Genomic DNA, 19,100 nt, shown 5'->3' with positions numbered 1-19,100 from the left:
GATTCTACTGCTCCTGTCAAAAGTTAGGGCAAGAGTGGCATCTTTACTCACTTAGGTGTAATATTTTTTTCACTGCCTGGGTCAGGAGCCATTCTATATACTGCAAGCCAAATAAACTGATAAAATTACTATGAAGTAGCAGCCATCACGTTTAATGTAAATTGTTATTGTTTAAGATAAGCTTAAGAACAATAGTTTATGCTGCAAAATACATTTCACTGGTAAAGGTTTTTTAAATAAAATCTGAAGGCCCCATAGAAAAAAATGAACAAAGACATGTCCTGGAAAAACAACAATACAGGGTATGCATCTCTTATCTGGAATTCTGAATGTGTAATCCTCCAAAATCTGAACTCACCACATGGGTTTCTAATTGTCCAGTGTACAGAAACTTTGCTTCACTTACACATTTATTGCAAATATTACATAAAATTATCTTTAGCCAATATGTTTAAGAAGTTGTGTTATTGCTGTCATGTCCCTTCATATCATTTCGAACATATGGAGACCCAGACAAACCCATCACAGGGTTTTCTTGGCAAGGTTTGTTGAGAGGGATGTTAAGATTGCCTTTGTTTGTGGCTAAGGGATTGTGACTTGCCCAAGGACACTGACTAGCTTTTCATGGCTGAAAGGGAATTTGAACCCTGATATCCAATTTTAGTACAACATCTAAACTACCAAACCACTCTGGCTCTCTGAAAAGGTGTATAAGAAACATAAATGACCATTTGTGTTTACCTTTCATGATATGTCATTATGCTTATGAAAATATTCCAAAAACTGAAATCCAAACAATTTCTGATCCTAAACATTTCAAATTAGTTTCCTTTCTGTAAATAGAAAAAACTCCATTTAACAGAAGGAATCTTCTTCCAATGAAAGGAGTGTTCTGTTTGTGAAAGGGAATTTTGGATCCAACACAGTGTTGTTAGAAAGGTAGATTAAATAAAGAAGGATGAATGACATGACTGGTTCAATTTGTCAAACATTCTCTTCTGTTAAAAAGAAGAGAGAAAAAAAAACCATTCCTTCATTTCTAAGGTGTGTTGCTGTCAAAATCCACCCATTAATAAAAATGTAATTTCGAAGTCAGAAACTAGTCTGATCTAGAAACTCAAGTTTCAAAATTTTCCCCAAAGTTTACTGTGAAGGGCAATAACCCTTCCCACATACTAACCATTGACTATCTTTTGGTAAAGATTTCCCTTGACATTAAGTCTAGTCGTGTCCAACTCTGTGAGTTGGTGCTCATCTCCATTTCTAAGCTGAAGGGCCAGCGTTGTCCGTAGACACCTCCCAGGTCATCTGGCCAGCATGTCTGCATGGAGTGCCTTTACCTTCCCGCAGAAGCAGTACCTATTGATGTACTCACATTTGCATGTTTTCTAACTGCTAGGTTGGCAGAAGTGGCTAATAGTGGGAGCTCACTCTGCTCCCTGGATTTGAACCGCCAATCTTTCAGTCAGCAAGTTCAACAGCTCAGTGGTTTAATTCACTGCACCACCAAGGGCTCCTATCTTTGTGGTTATTTCTAGTAAAATAAAATCACGGTGATCCTAAAATATAATATACAACAATGATTTTATGTAAAGATAACATTTCCATTTACAAATACAATCCTAATTTAAGATATTTCATTGTATTTATACAAAAATTATTAGAAGATGAAATATTGTATCCATTTAAATAAAAGTCCTACTACACTCATAAAGACTGACTTCGAAATATAACAGCTTACTATTTTCCTGTTATAAAAATTTTCTCGAAATGGTAGAAGCAATCTTTGAAGCATAAGCTCAGTATATATGCATTAAAATATAGACATCTGAACAGTGTGCAGACAGAGGTAATAAACAAGAGCTGTATGCAAGGTTTAGCCCCAAACTATTCAACAATTTGAGTATTCTTTTCCCCTGGCCACAGCCCAACCATTTAAAATAAAATCATCTTGAGAGTCACTTCTTATTCCAGGCATCAAAGTTGTGACCAAAAGACTGAAGACACTATACTCTGTTCTGGTATTTAACAAGCTGATTTTGAATGCTATTAACCTGAAGATGTCAGCTAGCTTCCCAACTTTGAGCATTCAGGGTAAACAATTTAAGATTTCTTTAAAAAATTAATTAATATTAATTTAAACCATCTGTCCGCCATCTGCTATTTTCAGATGAAAAATACGAGCTGCCTTCTTTGTGATCTCCACTCCAACATTTTGCAAAACAATTCCCAATTCTTATATATTTAAATATCAACATAATTTCAAGCAAATCATCTTTCCAGCACGGGCACAGAGTCGATTATCAGCCCTGTTGTGAGCACATTTGTCGAGAATAGGATCCTATATAATTCTTACATCAGCCCCAAAACGACGCTCCCCTAGGAATCATTTGGATTTGTTTCCAAGTCAATCTGTTTAGGTCTCAGCTCAATGTCTTTATGCACACTTATTCTATGTAAGTCCATTCAAGTGTAGGGCTTCATGCAATACATCCCTGACAAAGGAAGTGTCAGGACATCAACACCTCCATTCGTCTGATGATTTTTAGCTATTACATGCCAGAAAGTGAACCCTCTTTTTGCCAATTCAATATTCAAGTCCATGCAGAGATAAAAATGGAAGAATTAAAGACAAAACAAGAAAGGGCATGCAGAATTCTAATATGGAAAATATATTTTTGTAGTACGTCAAATTATGCTAAGCAACAAAATTAAAATAATCAAACAAATGTTTCTCTCTACATTGTGACTTAGCAAACAAGCCTTCTGGAAGCCTCATTTTAAATAGTGAAGTTTCATTCCTTTTAAAAAGCAAACCCCAAAAGAAGAAAGGAGTATGTAGCAAGGGAAAACCTGTCATCATTTCTCTGCAGCAGAAGCCAGATACACACTCTACACATTGTAGCTTGGGACTAAGCCCAATAAACATGGAGCAAGTTAATTCTGAGCAAATATACCTAGGGTTGGATTCCATGGTTTAAATCAGATTTACAATTCTATTCTGGCAAATTGTATTTATTTTCACTCTAGCAGGTGTCCCCATCAAAGAATCAAGCTACACCTTGTCTCACCCCTATACTTGAAAAAAGAAGACATGCTAGGGGTAAGTGCTGTAGGTCTGAATACACATAGGATTGGGCCATGAGTATCTTTAGAAGTGTGATTTTCCTATTACAGAATCTAGTACTCATCCTCACTGGCTTGAATCTTACTGTCAATCACAACAAGAGTCAACTCCATTTTATCAGTTTGATTTACCTTTATGTTTAGTTATCTCTCAGCCTTTGATTTAACAGATCTACTTTGGTTGGCACTAATAACAACATTCAGGTCAAAGGCTATCACCTAAAAAAAATCTAGCAAGAGACACTGGCAAACAATGAAAAATGTGCACACGTTATGTGTGTGTGTGTGTGTGTGTGTGTGTGTGTGTGTATGTGTGTGTGTGTGTGTGTGTGTGTGTATGTGTGTGTATATGTGTGTGTGTGTGTGTGCGTGTGTGTGTGCGTGTGCACGCGCGTGTGTTGCTATGTGAGAGCATGCATCCACAGACATGTACAGACATTGATACAAAAAGAGACTGAAACACAAATGTACACATCCCCTTTCCATAGGCCAGTGTAGCTCACATAAAAATCACACAGCATGATACATGCATGAACTTAAATGGCATGTACTTACTTTTTGTCAGCTGTGAAAATTCATTTTATTGCACTCCCCACTCTCCTGCTTACCTGCAGTCAAGACTGTGTCTTTCCTATACTTGTTCTTCACCTACTGAAAAGCAAACATTCTTTCCCAATGGATAGAAATGTCTGGTCAGTTGTAACAACCCGAGAAGGATTTTATTTCTTGTTTGAAAACCCTGGAAGCTGAACCACCACCACCACCTCACAAGCCGGAGCGTCTGTCTAATGAGTTGCAGGAGCTTATTCCCACATCTGCCAAGGAGTTCAAGGGATCAGACCACAAGTCTTCCTAAAAGCAGCCTGCTTTCAGTATTAGACCCATTTATACTAGGTCCACAGTGACAGTTTAATGAAGTCCTTTTTAAGGATCTGGCAATGTCTGCTGATACTCAAACCTTTCCTTTCTCTGAGTGGAATATGAAGAGACATCTCAGTATGAGAGCTATGGGAAAACTCCTTATTGCTTAATAAGCAGACTCAGTTCTTCTATCTAATTGCATAAGAAAAGATTTTTAAACCCTACAAACCTTGAAGATTAAAAGGTCTTTAATGTCTTTCTTTCTATTGATTATGCAGCTATTTACACATAAACTTCTGAAGTCAGCTACAACCCATGTGCTGGATCTTCATTCAGTTAATTTTGCAGCAAAACCCCAAAATTATCCATAAGAAAGGGAAAACCAGGACAACAACTTATTTTAATGATGAAACGGCATCTGTTAGCTGGTCTGAGTCCCTCTGTGAGGGAGAGAGGTCGGGATATAAAACAAAGTAAATAAATAAATAAAATTCACTTCTTATATGGAAGTAAATTTACTTGGAAGCAAATCTAAAATTACTAGGCTTTATTCAGGACACGGGGACTGAGCAGTTGAATTCTAAACTTGCCTCTTAACTATTTTATGAATTACAATTCAATGATTTGTTGTACCAACATACTTGTGCAGAATGCAACATCATGCTTGCAGCAGTGCTTTATCAGCCACAACTATGGCATAGTCATGGCTAAAAAGTACATGCTTTCAGGCACTGGAGTCTATTTGGTTAGATGCCTGCTTGGGCAATATGGCCTAAGCAGGTCTGTGAGTTTGTAGAGTGAGTGGCTTCTAAAAGATGAATTGTAAGTGGAACTGAGAACGGTAAGGCGAAAGGAAGTTGCAGAAACCTTCTACCAAAGGTGCCTATGTTCTCCCCTTGCCTTGCATTTCTTACCAGATTCCCCTCCCATTGATATAAACAGGAAAGGACATTACTTATACCAACCTAAGAGGCCTTGGTTTTAGCAAATGAAAAATTATATCTGTCCATCTTCAGAATATGACATTTGACACCATCAGTGCTAGTGTCTTTACATCTGTTGGGCATTTTGAAGAATCATTGGGTATACATCAGGTACACCTCCTCAAAAAGCACAAAAATGCATTTGTCTCCCCAGAAAGCTTTTACAGCTGTTAGTAATCTGTTGTTAGAACAGTAAGCAAATATACATGGGGCAATGAATAAACACGGGTCCACCTTCCTATAAAGTATACAATAACTCCATCACAAATACTGCACCTAGCCAAATTGACTCCAATGCGTGAAAGCGTATACTATGTGATGTTACTGATAAGTTTATTGGCTTTTAACATGTCAGAAGATCTTCACTTGTTTTGCTATAATTGATTAATGTTGGCTCCTTATAAATTTGTCACAGTGTTTCAGAACATCTCATGAGAAATCACAAAAAAAAGAGAGAGACTTTCAAGTATACAGTGCTAATGCATTGCCTAGCTAGACAACTGAGTTATATAGACTGGGCTTCTAAGAAAAAACTCTTTTGGGGGTTGGAGGAGAGGGGAAAGAAGATGATCACATTTATGTAAGAGTGGTCTTATTAGGAAGATTTTGCTGAACTGTTGACAATGATGTACAGTAGCGATTCGTTGGAATGACGTTTAGAGAAAACGATTCTGCTGCACCACCACACAAAACCAATTAGAGAACTATTTTCTGCGACAGGTCAGGAATTTACATTGTTTCTCATGGAAAGATGTGCTTTTTAATTTCTTTATTAAGATGACATCCATGTCCCTTAAGACTTTTCAGGATGACAATCATTTGCTCATCACTCGGGAAAGAACAATCAGTGAAATCACGTCACCAGTCTAGGGCAATGCCAGAAACTCCAAGCATCGTTCCGCATTTTCCAAATGAACTACTCTGAGAACTAATAATTAGAACAATATATATTGGCAGCGATTTTTGACAGGACCTTTAGCAGCACATCGAAGGGACTGAAGTAACAATTATATACACACACAAACACATACACCACACACACAGCAGAATAGCAATGTTGTGAATAGTTTGATAGTTCTGAGCACCTCAATTCTGTCATTTCAGAAAGACATAGTGAACTACTGTGTATATTGGGATCTCAAATAATAATGCACAGAAGTGGATTTATTGATCTTTCCATTTTATAGGCTTCCAGTATTCAATATTAACAGAAAGCGAGACGGTTAAAACAATAAGTGTCATGAAGTCATACAAACTCTGCCGTTTCAGAAAAAAGAACACCACCGATAACTCCTAAGTCTGTTCTCCTCACTGTTTTGTGGCAGTCATAATGTTATAGGTTAAAAGGTGAAATTTGAATCATAAATACATCCCATTTCTTCTAACTTGGCCGCACACAGAGATTACCCCAAGAGACAAAGATGAATTAATTAGCTGTCATATGTTTGAAGTGTGTAACACTAGTATATTTTTAAGAAAAAAAGGTAAAAGAAGAGGAACCCAGTAATACCTATACTGTGCAAGCACAGTATTTATCACTTTCATTTGCTGATGTTCAAAAAGATATATTATTCTTGCAGATTTGGAGAGGGATGGCTGGGATTCCTAAATTGGTTTTCTTGACTGCCATTTTATAGTGTATAAAAGCCAAATCAAAAACAGTTTACTAAGAATATATTCAGAAGGGCCAACATGTTATGGAAAGTTTAGGAGGGAGTGTGTCAATTTAGGTGCAGTTTAGTTTTAGTTTTACTTAACAGTGGGCTGAAAGCTTGAAATCAAGCCTTTGGCCTTATTTGGAGTGAATTTCTCTATCCTTTTGGCTTACAATATTATTTCTCTCCTTTTTTTTCTTCGCTGGTGTTGTTACCACTGCTGCAACTACCACAGCAGTTCTGCTCCTCACTCACATTGTTCACATTGACAAATAGCCTAAATGCCCACAGATACAACAGTGAAATAGGGGGAGGAGGTTTTCCCTGACATTAAGTCTAATCCTGTCCAACTCTGGGGGTTGGTGTTCATCTCCATTACTAAGCCAAAGAGCCGGTGTTGTCACACACGTAATGGAGTGCCATTACCTTCCTGCCGGAGCGGTACCGATTGATCTACTCACATTTGCATGTTTTCAAACTGCTAGGTTGGCAGAAGCTGGGGCTAACAGCAGGAGCTTCCCCTGCTACATGTATTTGAACTGCCAACCTTTCAGTCAGCAAGTTCAGCAGCTCAGCAGTTTAATCCGCTGCACCACCGGGGCTTATTTACTTGAAATATGTCTGTTCCACTTTCCATCCAATATTTGGGACATCTCTAATGGCAAACAGTTGAGCACTATAAGCACACATAGTAAGCATAACACTGTTTTTTTAAAAGCTACAACAGCGAGACAAATAACATAAAACAAAATAAAAGAATAAAAAAGGAGAGGCAGATTCATTTCAAAAGCAGATCAAAAGAAGTTATTTTCAATGGTTGTCTAAATAGCAGCAGAGAGGACCACATTCATTTTCCAGTGTGGAGAACGCCATAGGTCCAATCTGACATACACTCTCATACAAGTGCCACAGAAAACAGAAATTTCATCAAAGACACAAAAAAGTATCAGAACATAAGCATATAAGTATGCCACACAGCATACCAGATCAAATCAAAAGCTGAGCTAGATAGGCATTCTTTTTCCACAGTAGTCAGCAAAATCCCAATGAAAAGCCTATAAGCAAGACATAAAAACAAAAAAAAAACCACCCTTCCTTTACATGCACATGTACTATACATGTAGCAATTGATGCTGAATGCTAGAGTTTTGATATATTCTGTTACTGGAGAACATATAGGTCTTGTGATTAGCAGTCACTGGATAGCACAATCCTTCATCAGCTTGTCTAAACAACGTCTAGTTCATCCAAACACCTTGGTAACAATCACTGTACAATGTCATAGGGAAACCCATAATTTATTTTCTGTTATCTGACCTGAATTTTCAAATATGCTTCATTGGATGATTCCTGATCCAATGGCCACACATCAGGTCCAATGGCAAATGATGTCCTCATTTAATCATATTTTTTTCCAGATAAGGAATTTATTTCGGCACTTTCTTTTAATGAAAGGATAGTGAGATTTATCTTACCATTGCAGAAGCCATATGATTTTTCTTCAGTAGGAATGTTCCTTTGTAAGTCTGATTTTTTAAACCAATTTACTTATCTCTAACATGTCTGCAATATCATGGCTCTCTTTTTAAACCATGGTGTTACATGAGCCTCTTTCCAATCTCCCAGTACAGAACCTGTTATTAGGTTCTAATTTAATTGAAGTTGTCTTATACTCAAACTGCTTATCCATCTAGCTCAGTGGTTTCCAACCTGTGAGTCCCCAGATGTTTTGTCCTTCAACTCCCAGAAATCCTAACAGCTGGTAAACTTGCTGGGATTTCTGGGAGTTGTGAGCCAAAACACCTGGGGACCCACAGGTTGAGAACCACTGATCTAGCTAATATTGTCATCATCAACTCCAGGGTTTCAGAAATAAGTCTTTCTTAGCTCTACCCAGACTGAATCTAGAACCCTTTTCATACACATGCTCAGTCACTGAACCAGAGCCCATCCCTATAGAGATCAGCAATTTAATATTTGAGATCATTGAGAACTCAAGGGGAAATAGTTGAAACATTGCTTAGAAGTAACTCATTACAAAAAGCAAGCTGTAAGTAACTTCTTTTTCCAAAAATCAGGACATAAATAATTCTGTTACTTTTATTGTTATAGGTATATATGACCGTACTATTTTGGTGTTTACCTTGTTCCAAAACCCAAATATTTGTATTGTCCTAATACAGTACAGTTTTAGTTTTAACTAATCTTTACCTTCTTGTTATTCATTAATAACTCCTCTGCATGCATGAAAATGGGTGTTTCGGTACTTTCCTCCCTCCATAGCTTCAGTTTTATTAGCTATCCCCCACTTTCCACAGGTATAGGGCTTTAAGGAGAAAAAAACCCACTGATGCACTGCATTTGCCTCTGGGGACAAAGAGGGTTATCAGTAGAATTGCAACCATTGAGAGGAGTAGTAAACCTCACCTTCCAATAAACCACAACAATATCACTACTAGCTTTGATATAATGTATATTATACTATAAAGCCTCTGCATATACGGTGATGTGAGTTAAATGTGGGTTTTATAATCTATTCATCAATTTATTTTGGCTGGGATTTGAAAGGACCATCTAGAACAGGTCTACTGAATCAATGGGATTTGCCACTGTGTGACTTACCATCCAACAACTGATTCAGTGAACCAACTCTAATTGGGAATAAGCAATACAATTTAGGCCCTAATATTTTAAAATGTATATTCTCATACTATTTTGTACTACCACAAAATAGTTAATCCCCTATAGATCAATTTTGAGGTAGCCAGAAGTATCTATCAGGTGGCAGTTTCTAGATGCTACTACTAATGTTACACCATTATGTTTGTAAGAACATAAAAAGAAAAACAAAGAGCATAAACATTTTCACTTTGCTTACTAAGGAGTCTTTGAAAAAATGAATAACAATCCTCTCACCAGCCAAATATATTGTGAAAACATCTCCATGTTTTTTCTGCAAGGACAATAAAAAGCTGGTTGCATCCTTTCTAAAATTCAGAGCCTCTCCCAAGAATGGGATCCAACCAGCTTCTAAAGGAGGCTCGCCAGGTCTCCTGGAAAGAAAACAAAAGATAGGAAAAGAAAAATTATTAATCCAAATAAACATATAATTTTCATGCATTAGTTGAAAAATATCATGTCCAAAACATCTCTTTCATGGGGTAAGAACTTCCCCACCAATTGTTCTGTTCTGGGAGGCTTCAAGTATCTTAGACCTGTACATGGAGCATCATTAGACACTGCAGAGTTTCTTGTTTCACGTGTAGTAAAACTACTAAGAGTTTCAACCCATGACACTTTTGTTGTTGTTGCTGCTGTTGTTATGAGCTTTCTAATAGTCTCTGAATCGAAGGCATATATTCTGCATGGAATGTCCAAATCAGATAATCAGGTTCATATTTTAATAGGAAAAAAAGAGACTAAACAGGTTTTATGTCACTGTTGCATTGTTGTTTTTAAAAAGGACCACACATTATGTACAGAAACATATATAAGTTAATTAATTTTTTTTATTTTATATAGTACAACAGATTGAAACAAATCCAATAGATAGAAATACATAAACATATCCCACTTAGATTTTGTATTAAATAGAACTATCCGTACAATTCAAATAATACTGATGAAATAGTGAATGTACAAATGCAATCGGCATTTGTCTCCTTAAAATTCTGGCTTAGGTTCACAAAAATGATTTCATACAAAGGAAAAGAAGCCAGGTCTGTCAAAGAAAGGATTAAAACAAAGATAAATATTTTTAAAACATACTGATGCTGCAGCCCCATCTGGAAAGGTGACTTATTCTACATGCAGAACAACTCATTTTGATTAATCACAAGATATTTACTAGCCTGAATCTAATCAAAGATCAAGGGATCACAGGCTTTACTACAATCATACATGGCATAGAAATTTATGTGGCTGGATTAACCCTATCATAGCTGTGAAAGTTTAGAAGAGAGCCTTTTAAATGAAAAGAGAAATATTTTGCTCAAGATTATTTTAAAGGTAAAAACAACTAGTTGAAAGATGAGTGGAAAAAGAAACATTTTTCAGCTTTGATAAAGCAAAGAGTGTCCTGCAATGAAGGGAAAAAATGAATTGGTTAAAATGAAGTAGATTAAATCTCCATAAATGTGCATTAAAAAAAACAACTTTGAGCAAGCATGTATTTTGTATATGAAGTATGTTGCCTCTGGCACTAATTTCATTTTGTTCACACAGAAGAGAGGTTCAGCACTGGGAGAATCCCTTTACAACCTAGGGCACTAATGGAGAAAAACTAAGGACATATCTGATAGGCTCATTTTCCCAAAAGGGCAGCGAATCAGCTCCCTGATGAACAGAGCTGATTTAGGTTAACACAGGCCAGGGCCACTGAACATGGCATTGAACCTTTTTAACCAAAGTTGTGGGTTACTCCAAACTTCTCCCGATAATCACGAGCAAACCACGGCTTTGAGCTTGTGTAAGTGCTTGGGCCAGTTTATATAGCCATTACACGTTTCATGGGCTTGGGTATTCCAGGGACACCCAAGGCACTTACTTGTTGTCTCCAGGGACATAAGATAGTCCCTGGGGACAACCCAAGGGCAGCCAGCGAGCACAACATGACTAGTGTCTGTTGTTGATCACCTGGAGTGATACTAGTCAGAGCAACAAGGCAACTGGAGAAAGGAAGGGAGGAAGAAGAGGAAATTCCTCCATTCCACTCCCACATTGCTTTGGTACTCTGGTCAATGTCACTTCAAGCAATGAGCCATATCACATTGGCTGGCCTACAATGCAAATGGAAGGATGACGGTAAGGGCAACTGTCTGTTGGGCTGCTGGATGGTCAGGATTCTTTCTTGCTCCACATCAGTTGGGAGGCTAGTTATCAAGGCCATCTCAGGATTGATTTGCTATTCCAGATTGGTCCCAGGATAAAGAGTCTGTGTGGAGACACTCTAAAGTTGTTTTCCTGCAATCACAGATTCCACTGGCTACTCTTAGTGGCCACTCCACAGGCATTCACCAAGGGTGGAGAGCTGGAGTAATCTTTTCCTTTCTTGCCAATGGACGTTCAGGACTGTTCAGGACTGTACTTTTTGGAGAACTGTATCATATAATTTAGATGATGAACCCAGTTCCAGAGTACAAGCTAAACATATGGAGCAAATCCCAAGATTGCTATCCGTGTGGATAAAACGATGTGGTCTTTAAAACAGATTTAACAAATGCCCTGGCCTTTTTCTAGAAATGCATTAAGAATTTGATGTATGCAAACTTATTTGATCTATACCTCCAGAATAATATGCAGATTAAAATACAATTATTCTTTAGATAATCCTCCAGTGCTTTCCTTGGCTCAAGAAAATGCACAAAAATGTATTCAATGCATGTGCTGTAGAACAAAAGTCTTTCAGAAAAGTATAGGGATTAAACATATTGAGAAATGCGTACTTTTAAAGAAAGCATGTACAAAATAATATTTAAATATGTATTTGTATCTCATTTTTGAAATAATTTCTCACATTACTACAGAAATATGATTCCATAGATGAAAGAATTAACACATTAGAATGGACACACATTAGAAATTGGCCCATCCACTTCCATTTCTTATTCTATGCTTCTATATATTTTATACTGTTTAATTTTCTACAATTGATACACACAGTCAACTTTATTTATTTATTTACTCTATTTATACCCCATCTTTCTCTTTCAGAAATAATCACACCAGAATTCTTCTACTCACAAATTTTAAATCCATAATCCTGCTGAATTAGGTGTAATATAGAACCCAACGCAGTCCTGTGATTTATATCCCGGCATCAGATCCCAAGTACAAAATCAAAGATATTAAATAGCCTTAGCTAAAACTGATTTTTTAAATAAAAAACCCTTGTGCTGGCAGGACTGCTGACCAAAAGGTCAGCGGTTCAAATCCGGGGAGTGAGCACTCGTCTGTCAACTCTAGCTCCCCATGTGGGGACATGAGAGGAGCCTCCCACAGGATGGTAAAATATCAAACATCCATTGTCCCCTGGGCAACGTCCTTGCAAATGGCCAATTATCTCACACCAGAAGCGACTTGCAGTTTCTCAAGTCACTCCTGACAACAAAGAAAAAAAGCTAAAACTGATTATAGTACTAAGGAGCTAAGAAAGATAGTGAAAGCACAAGAGCAATTGCCTGTTCATTTGGTACAATACTGCAAGATTGACTTGTCACTCATTCCAATCGATTTTTAAAATAGATTATTTTAGATATGTCCTAATTGGTTGTATGGAAACATCTTCATTGGTCATTTCACACTGTTATACATTTCTGGAATGACAGTAATTTGGCTGATGTGATATGAGTAAGATCCCAGGCCTTTCCAAGTAAGCACCCTTAGGCACTGGGGAGGTGAATGATTGCTAGCCCATCCTATGTGTGATCATTGACCAGCCTGAGAGGCTGGTAAGAGAAATAGCCCTCTGGGGGCCCATAGGACCACTAAACAGAGCCTCTAACAGAAAATTTTGCAAGGTTGGGTGGGGGGTGGGTGTCCTCTCAAAATTGATTGTCTTTTCAATGTTTAATCTCCAGTCAACACTGAATAAAGTTCTTTCAGTGAATACAGTGGTATAACAAGAAATTCTAAAGTTTTAGTTTTTCTGTGTAGAAAAATATTGTTATAAACATGAAACAAGTAGATAGCTTTGGGTGTCAGAAATTCATGGGCCCCTTGTTGCCTCTCTGGGCCCCAGACTGATGTATCACCAAGTCCCTCTATTATAGCCCCTGCCACTGGATGGTGGCCAATGAAGAGTGTCACTTCCATGGTGGGCAGGGAATGAACTCCAGACTGATTCCCTGAGCTAGGATGAGATAGCCTTTACTTGTCCTAAACTTCTTCCCATTTCAAATTCTGGATGCTATTAAATTAAGGTGAAACTCTTTCATCCAAAGATTTACATCTGTTTTCATTCTACTGGACAATCAATATGTCCAATACACCAACAAGATAATTATTTTCAATATTAACCTTATTTGTCTTTTCAACTGTTATTATCTAGGTCACTCTCATTATCACATGACACATGTGATTCAGTTATCACAACTGCCTCAAAGATTAACAGTACATTCATGACAAAGCAGGAATGTGAACATTTCTCCTTTTTAGTGGCAGTGCTACAAAACTGAAACTAGGTGTTGTGATCTTTGATACATCATTTTTAAAAACAAGCTTATACAGAAGAAATCTCTTAGCAGCTAGTATCAACTGAAATGGCTCAAAAACCATTCTGGATACAAATTGTCCATGAAGTGACTAAAGGAATGAAGTGGATCTTAGATGGAAATATACCCTCAGCATCATAGCAGTGCTCAATTAGCTTCTCAAAGAGACTAACTTATATGGATGGCATACCTGCTCTTCTTGGAGCGGGAGACACATCTTCACTATAGGAACAGAACAATACATTGTTGAAGCAACACTGTGACAGATACATTTAAATAGGCAGTTTGTCATATTCTAATTGAATGCACCTAATTCCAACCTCTCTGCTCTGCCGTTCGATCAAAAGCTGTATCCTTCACAAGCTCTCCGCAGGGTAAAAAAGATCACAGCTCACAAGTCCAGGAGGAAATTAACTTAATGCTCCAAGTCTGCAGGATCACATCAGGCAGATATCTTGCCATCGCACAGACACAAGGGTCATCGTTTACTTCAGACATGTTTAGCTCAGCTATAAGAAGCTTGATGCTACAGTATAAACATGACCTGCATGTTTATACATGACGTTTTGTTGAGTGTGGAGTGCTCCTTTTCAGGAGCATCCAATAAATCAACTATCACCACTTCTAGGATACTCCCTTCCCTCCCTTCTCTTCTAGGTTTTCTGTCCCCTCTGCCTATAATAACACCTTTTTAAGGGGTGTGTATACCTCATTCAGCCTTCCATCAATTTTCTTTCCCTAACACATTGTCCTATGCTATGTGTTGTGTGTCATATAGAGACATTCAAGGGGATAGCTGTTGTGGCTTTTTGTCAAAACTTTAAAAATCCCCCAAAAAGCAGTGGATGAGTGAAACATTCTGAAACTTTGGGGGGGGGTAACAGTGGTAAATGTGTTCTACAATTGTAGCAAGTTTCATCCTAATTGCTCTAAAATGAGGGAGAAAGGAAATTTCCCTGAAATTTCCCCATTGGCACAATTACTTAATGAAAAAGTAACAAAAGTTAGTTATGGTTATCATACGGACCCCTTATGATATTTTAGAAACAGTTTCAAAACGGTTTTCACCCCCCCTCCCCCAAATTTAGTAATGAACACTGAAACGTTTTTTTTCATTTATCACACGGGCTGACTATATAGCCCATAGCAGACTGATAACAGACACCAATATCCACTTAAGAATGTGCTAGTAATTTCAATTATTTCTGATTTTCTGCTATACCTATAAAAATGGGAACCTACAGTAGCTTCCCAGAGAACTAGTGAATGAAATTTGTGCTGGCAGAAAATTTAAAAATAAAATATAAACAATAACCACAAGTTATTTTATACTTCCTCACAACTTCCTTAAATTCAGGGTCAGAAATAATTTCTCAACATGAGGACTGGTAAAAAAATGGAATGTAATAGTTCCAGGCCCCACCTCACATACACCTGAACCAATGAACTCATTATGACATAAAGCAAAGGAGTGCCTCACCCATGTCAGGATTTTAGTCCAGACTTGTAAGAAGCTATTTGATGTGCTGAATCCATTTGGAAGATAAGGTGTATCACCCTGGATAAATCCTTTGAAGCTCACGTTTGAATTAGATCCAATCTACATTGCTATATAAAATCCAGATTATCTGTGTTGAACTGGATTATATGCCAGTATAGACTCATATAATCCAGTTCAAAGCAGATAATGTGGATTATCTGCTTTAATAATCTGGATTATATGGCAGTGTAGAAGGGGCCTTACTCTAAAAAGGGCTCCGTTTGAATCTTATTCAGTAAGTGTCTGCATGAATGTCCTCATTAGAACTAGAGGCAGCTCTATTAGGACAAACTGAGTGCTGTTGTACAGTAAGTCAAATCTCAGCCTAGATACTAAGGCTACTGCTGCTAGTCTCCTTGTTTAAAACCAGTCCAGTTAGAAGAAGAGTCTCCATTCCCCCACAGCCCAAAGATATATACCCATGATAATTTTGTAGCCTACCAAATTAACATAAAATGTTTTTCTTCCATTCAGTGTAACCAGTGATGGCTAGGAGCTTCAGTGTCCACAAATGAATGTACTTCAGGTTTTAGTTCAGATTTCAAAGGAGATATCCCACATGTTGTATCTATTAAGGCAATTGGGTTCAATACCTTGGATAATTCCTGCAAAGTTCAAGCTAAGTACCAGAATAGATTCATTCTGCACTGACATCAGAAACACCAGTCTCCAATGGGTTAGATGTTAAATACAAAGGACATCTACTGCAGTATCATGACCAGGAAGAAGGAAACAGTATTAGCTTGCTCTACCTACTGGTAACTCCACATTCATATTGGAAATGCCAGCCTACTACTCCTGCTGGGCACCAGCCACCACTGCTAGGATCTCACACTGTTTTGATGTATGATCACGTTACACAAACTGCTCAGTGTCCAAGCTGGTGCGAGGAAACAGTTTTACCCAAGCTGCCTATAAACATTACTCAATTTACTTAGTTGTACAGGTGTACCCAAAAAGCTGTTAAAACAGCATCATTCAACATTATTTTCAAATTAAATTCAAGTTTACATGCATATTATTTTGTAAAATTGAGGACTGATCTTGCTGTGTATCAGAGCTACATGACATCTAATAGACAAAACATTTCAAATATCTGAATAGAGCAATATATACAAATTATTTCAATACAAATTTCAAAATACTAGTTTTCAATACATACACCAAAATCTGTACCATCAAAATACTATTTTTAGGGGAAGATGGATAAAAATTTGCTGAAATTAAACAACTTTCAGATAACACACTTAAGTTAAATGTAAAGTAAGATCCTGTGGTTTGGTTCTTTGTGTTCAAAAGCCTCGATGAGTCTCAGGGTGCTTCCAGACAGCACCCAAATCTGAGTACATCCCCCCCTCCAAAAAACCCAGGTTTTCCTGGGGTGTGTGTGTCTAGATGCTATCCTGGTGACTACCAGGATGGCACCCAGCCACCCCAAAATCCCAAAACAAGCTTTAAAATAAAAACGCTTACCAGGCCACCATTAAGCTGCTATATGAGTCCTTCTAGTGTGTAGAAATAACTCACCAGGAGACCGGGGGGGGGGGGGGTTGCTCCCCTCGATCTCCTGGTGCATCATTTCTACATCCCAGAAGGAATCACGGAGCAGTCTAATGGCGGCCTGGTAAGCGTTTTTTATTTTAAGGCTCATTTTGAGGGGCTTGGAGGGAGGGGGTGGGTGTCATCTCATACCTTTGGGCTGCAGGAGCCCAAAAAGTGTGAAATGGCTATGAGGACTGACCCTTAGGTAGTCCCAGGACTATGAGGTAGTCAGTCCCCACAGGCACAATACCCCATTAGACCCGGACCTTTCAGGAAGATCCTGGTCTAATGGGATATTTAATTAATTTAGAATAACTGTGGTTATTCTGAATTAATTTGCTTTTACCAGAGGCATTGTTTGGACACCTCTGGTAAGAGTACAACAGGCCCTGCACTTTTGGGCCTGTCTGGAAGGCACCTCAACCAGATGGCTGCACAACCTAGAGTGGAAAAGTTACTCTTTAGAACTACAAGTATGTAGTGTTATTCTAGCCACTGAATATTTAAAATCAAAGTTCTTAGATTCAGTTTCCTAGTGTAGGCATGTCTGGACGAAAAGGCAACTACTACCTCTATTTTCTTCAGAAAATGCAGTGTATGGAATAACTGTGTTAAAAATTATTTGAAAAAGGACACAATTCTAATCATGATTAGTGAAGAGCTATCAATTTTTTTCCCAGTTCTTGCTGCCTTTACAGTGGATGCCTCCTTGGATATTCTCTGTTTTTCCATTCACACCATGACAAAGGCTGTGATTATTAAACTATAGTTCAGCTACAGCACTGTTACCAATAGGGCTTTATTATTCTCTTAACACAAAGATGCAACTGCACTACTCTCCAAAACTGCAACTCTGAACAGCCCTAGCCAATGGTGAAGAGAGATTGGAATTGCAGTTCAACAATATTTGAGATGCTACACAACTCCAACTCTCTAGTACAGACATGGGCAAATATCAGTCCTGCAGGTGTTTTGGACTTCAACTCCCACAATTCCTAACAGACTGTAAGCTGGCTGGGATTTCTGGGAATTGAAGTTCAAAAGACCTGGAGGGCTGAAGTTTGCCCATGCCTGCTCTAGTACCACTGTCCAAAAACAATGTACATTAAAGTTTGGTCTGCTGTGATTTTTTTGTTTCATGAAGCAACAGCCGTATTATTTTCAATTCAACTACAAAGTAGTTCTTAGTGCAGGATGTGAACAGGTGAATTCTTCCAATATAATATAATAGATCATAAATGTGTAACACCTGTAGTTGCTTTCATGAACATAAACCTTCTGTCTAATAATGTCTGTTTACAACTAAGAACAGACATATAATAATCTCTCGTTTGGGATAAACATTAATCCAGATCTGTCTACAATACGTGCACACATGTGCATGCATGCGCACTTCCACACAAGTTTATTGCTTATGATAATCTGTACACTGGCCTGTTGTTAACCTTCATCCTCAACCCTCCTGTCCTACATCTAGCAAATCCACTGGTAGCATGTGATGACTGACATCTGCTCTTAACATAACTTTTGCAGGAGAAAGAATAATAGAAAAAGACTGCCATGAAGATGTCACCCTGCAGGGAACCAGCCGTTTCACTGAATATTTCTCAGGAGGGAAAAAACAAAAGCCAAAAGGATCCCAAAAAGAGTGAACAATGTTGCATTTCCATGGAAAATATTCTCCCCCCGTTTTACTGGGGTTCACTGGCAAATACACATTTAGAAGGAGCTGACTAAAAACACCATTCTGATTTGAGTTGGAATTTAGAAACAAGACAATATATTCACTCTCCTTATCAAAGGATGTATATTTTACAATCCAGCAACAAAAAATCATTTCCTCTCTCTTAAAACTGGTTAGAGTGGGATGGATGTTCTGGCATGTAGACACACAGCAAAAGCTAATGTGAATGTGTCAGAACAGTTTCCATACATTGACTCACTCTATCAAAAAATTTAAGCAGCTTTAACTTGACATGAAATAGGTTCCTGGAGGCTTCTAACATTATTGAAACTTGGACTGTAATATGTACAATGAACCCAGAGGCTTTGCGACCCAGAAAGTACTCTGCAGAAATGCAATGCAGGGATCTTCCTTGTTGTTATTTTCAAAGGAGTATGAAAGCTGTGTAATAAAAAATTAGTCCGTGTCTATCATTATCAGAAAATGAAGCCAGTTTTA

At 37.9% G+C, this 19,100-nt stretch overlaps 1 protein-coding gene across 1 annotated transcript in view; it reads right to left on the bottom strand.

Moving 5' to 3' along the window:
* The window catches only part of LOC100564185 (cytochrome P450 7B1), a 105,494-nt gene that overhangs the window by 22,323 nt on the left and 64,071 nt on the right, over positions 1-19,100 (bottom strand). Inside the window, exon 2 of the mRNA XM_008108519.2 lies at positions 9,542-9,678. Coding sequence (XP_008106726.2) covers positions 9,542-9,678 — 137 coding nt within the window. The remainder of the gene's footprint in view (positions 1-9,541; positions 9,679-19,100) is intronic.

Source organism: Anolis carolinensis, chromosome 4, assembly GCF_035594765.1.
Source record: "Anolis carolinensis isolate JA03-04 chromosome 4, rAnoCar3.1.pri, whole genome shotgun sequence".
NCBI classification, from domain to species: Eukaryota; Metazoa; Chordata; class Lepidosauria; order Squamata; family Dactyloidae; genus Anolis; species Anolis carolinensis.
Note: the sequence above shows the minus strand (reverse complement) of the source record. Positions and strands in the feature narration are given on the sequence as shown.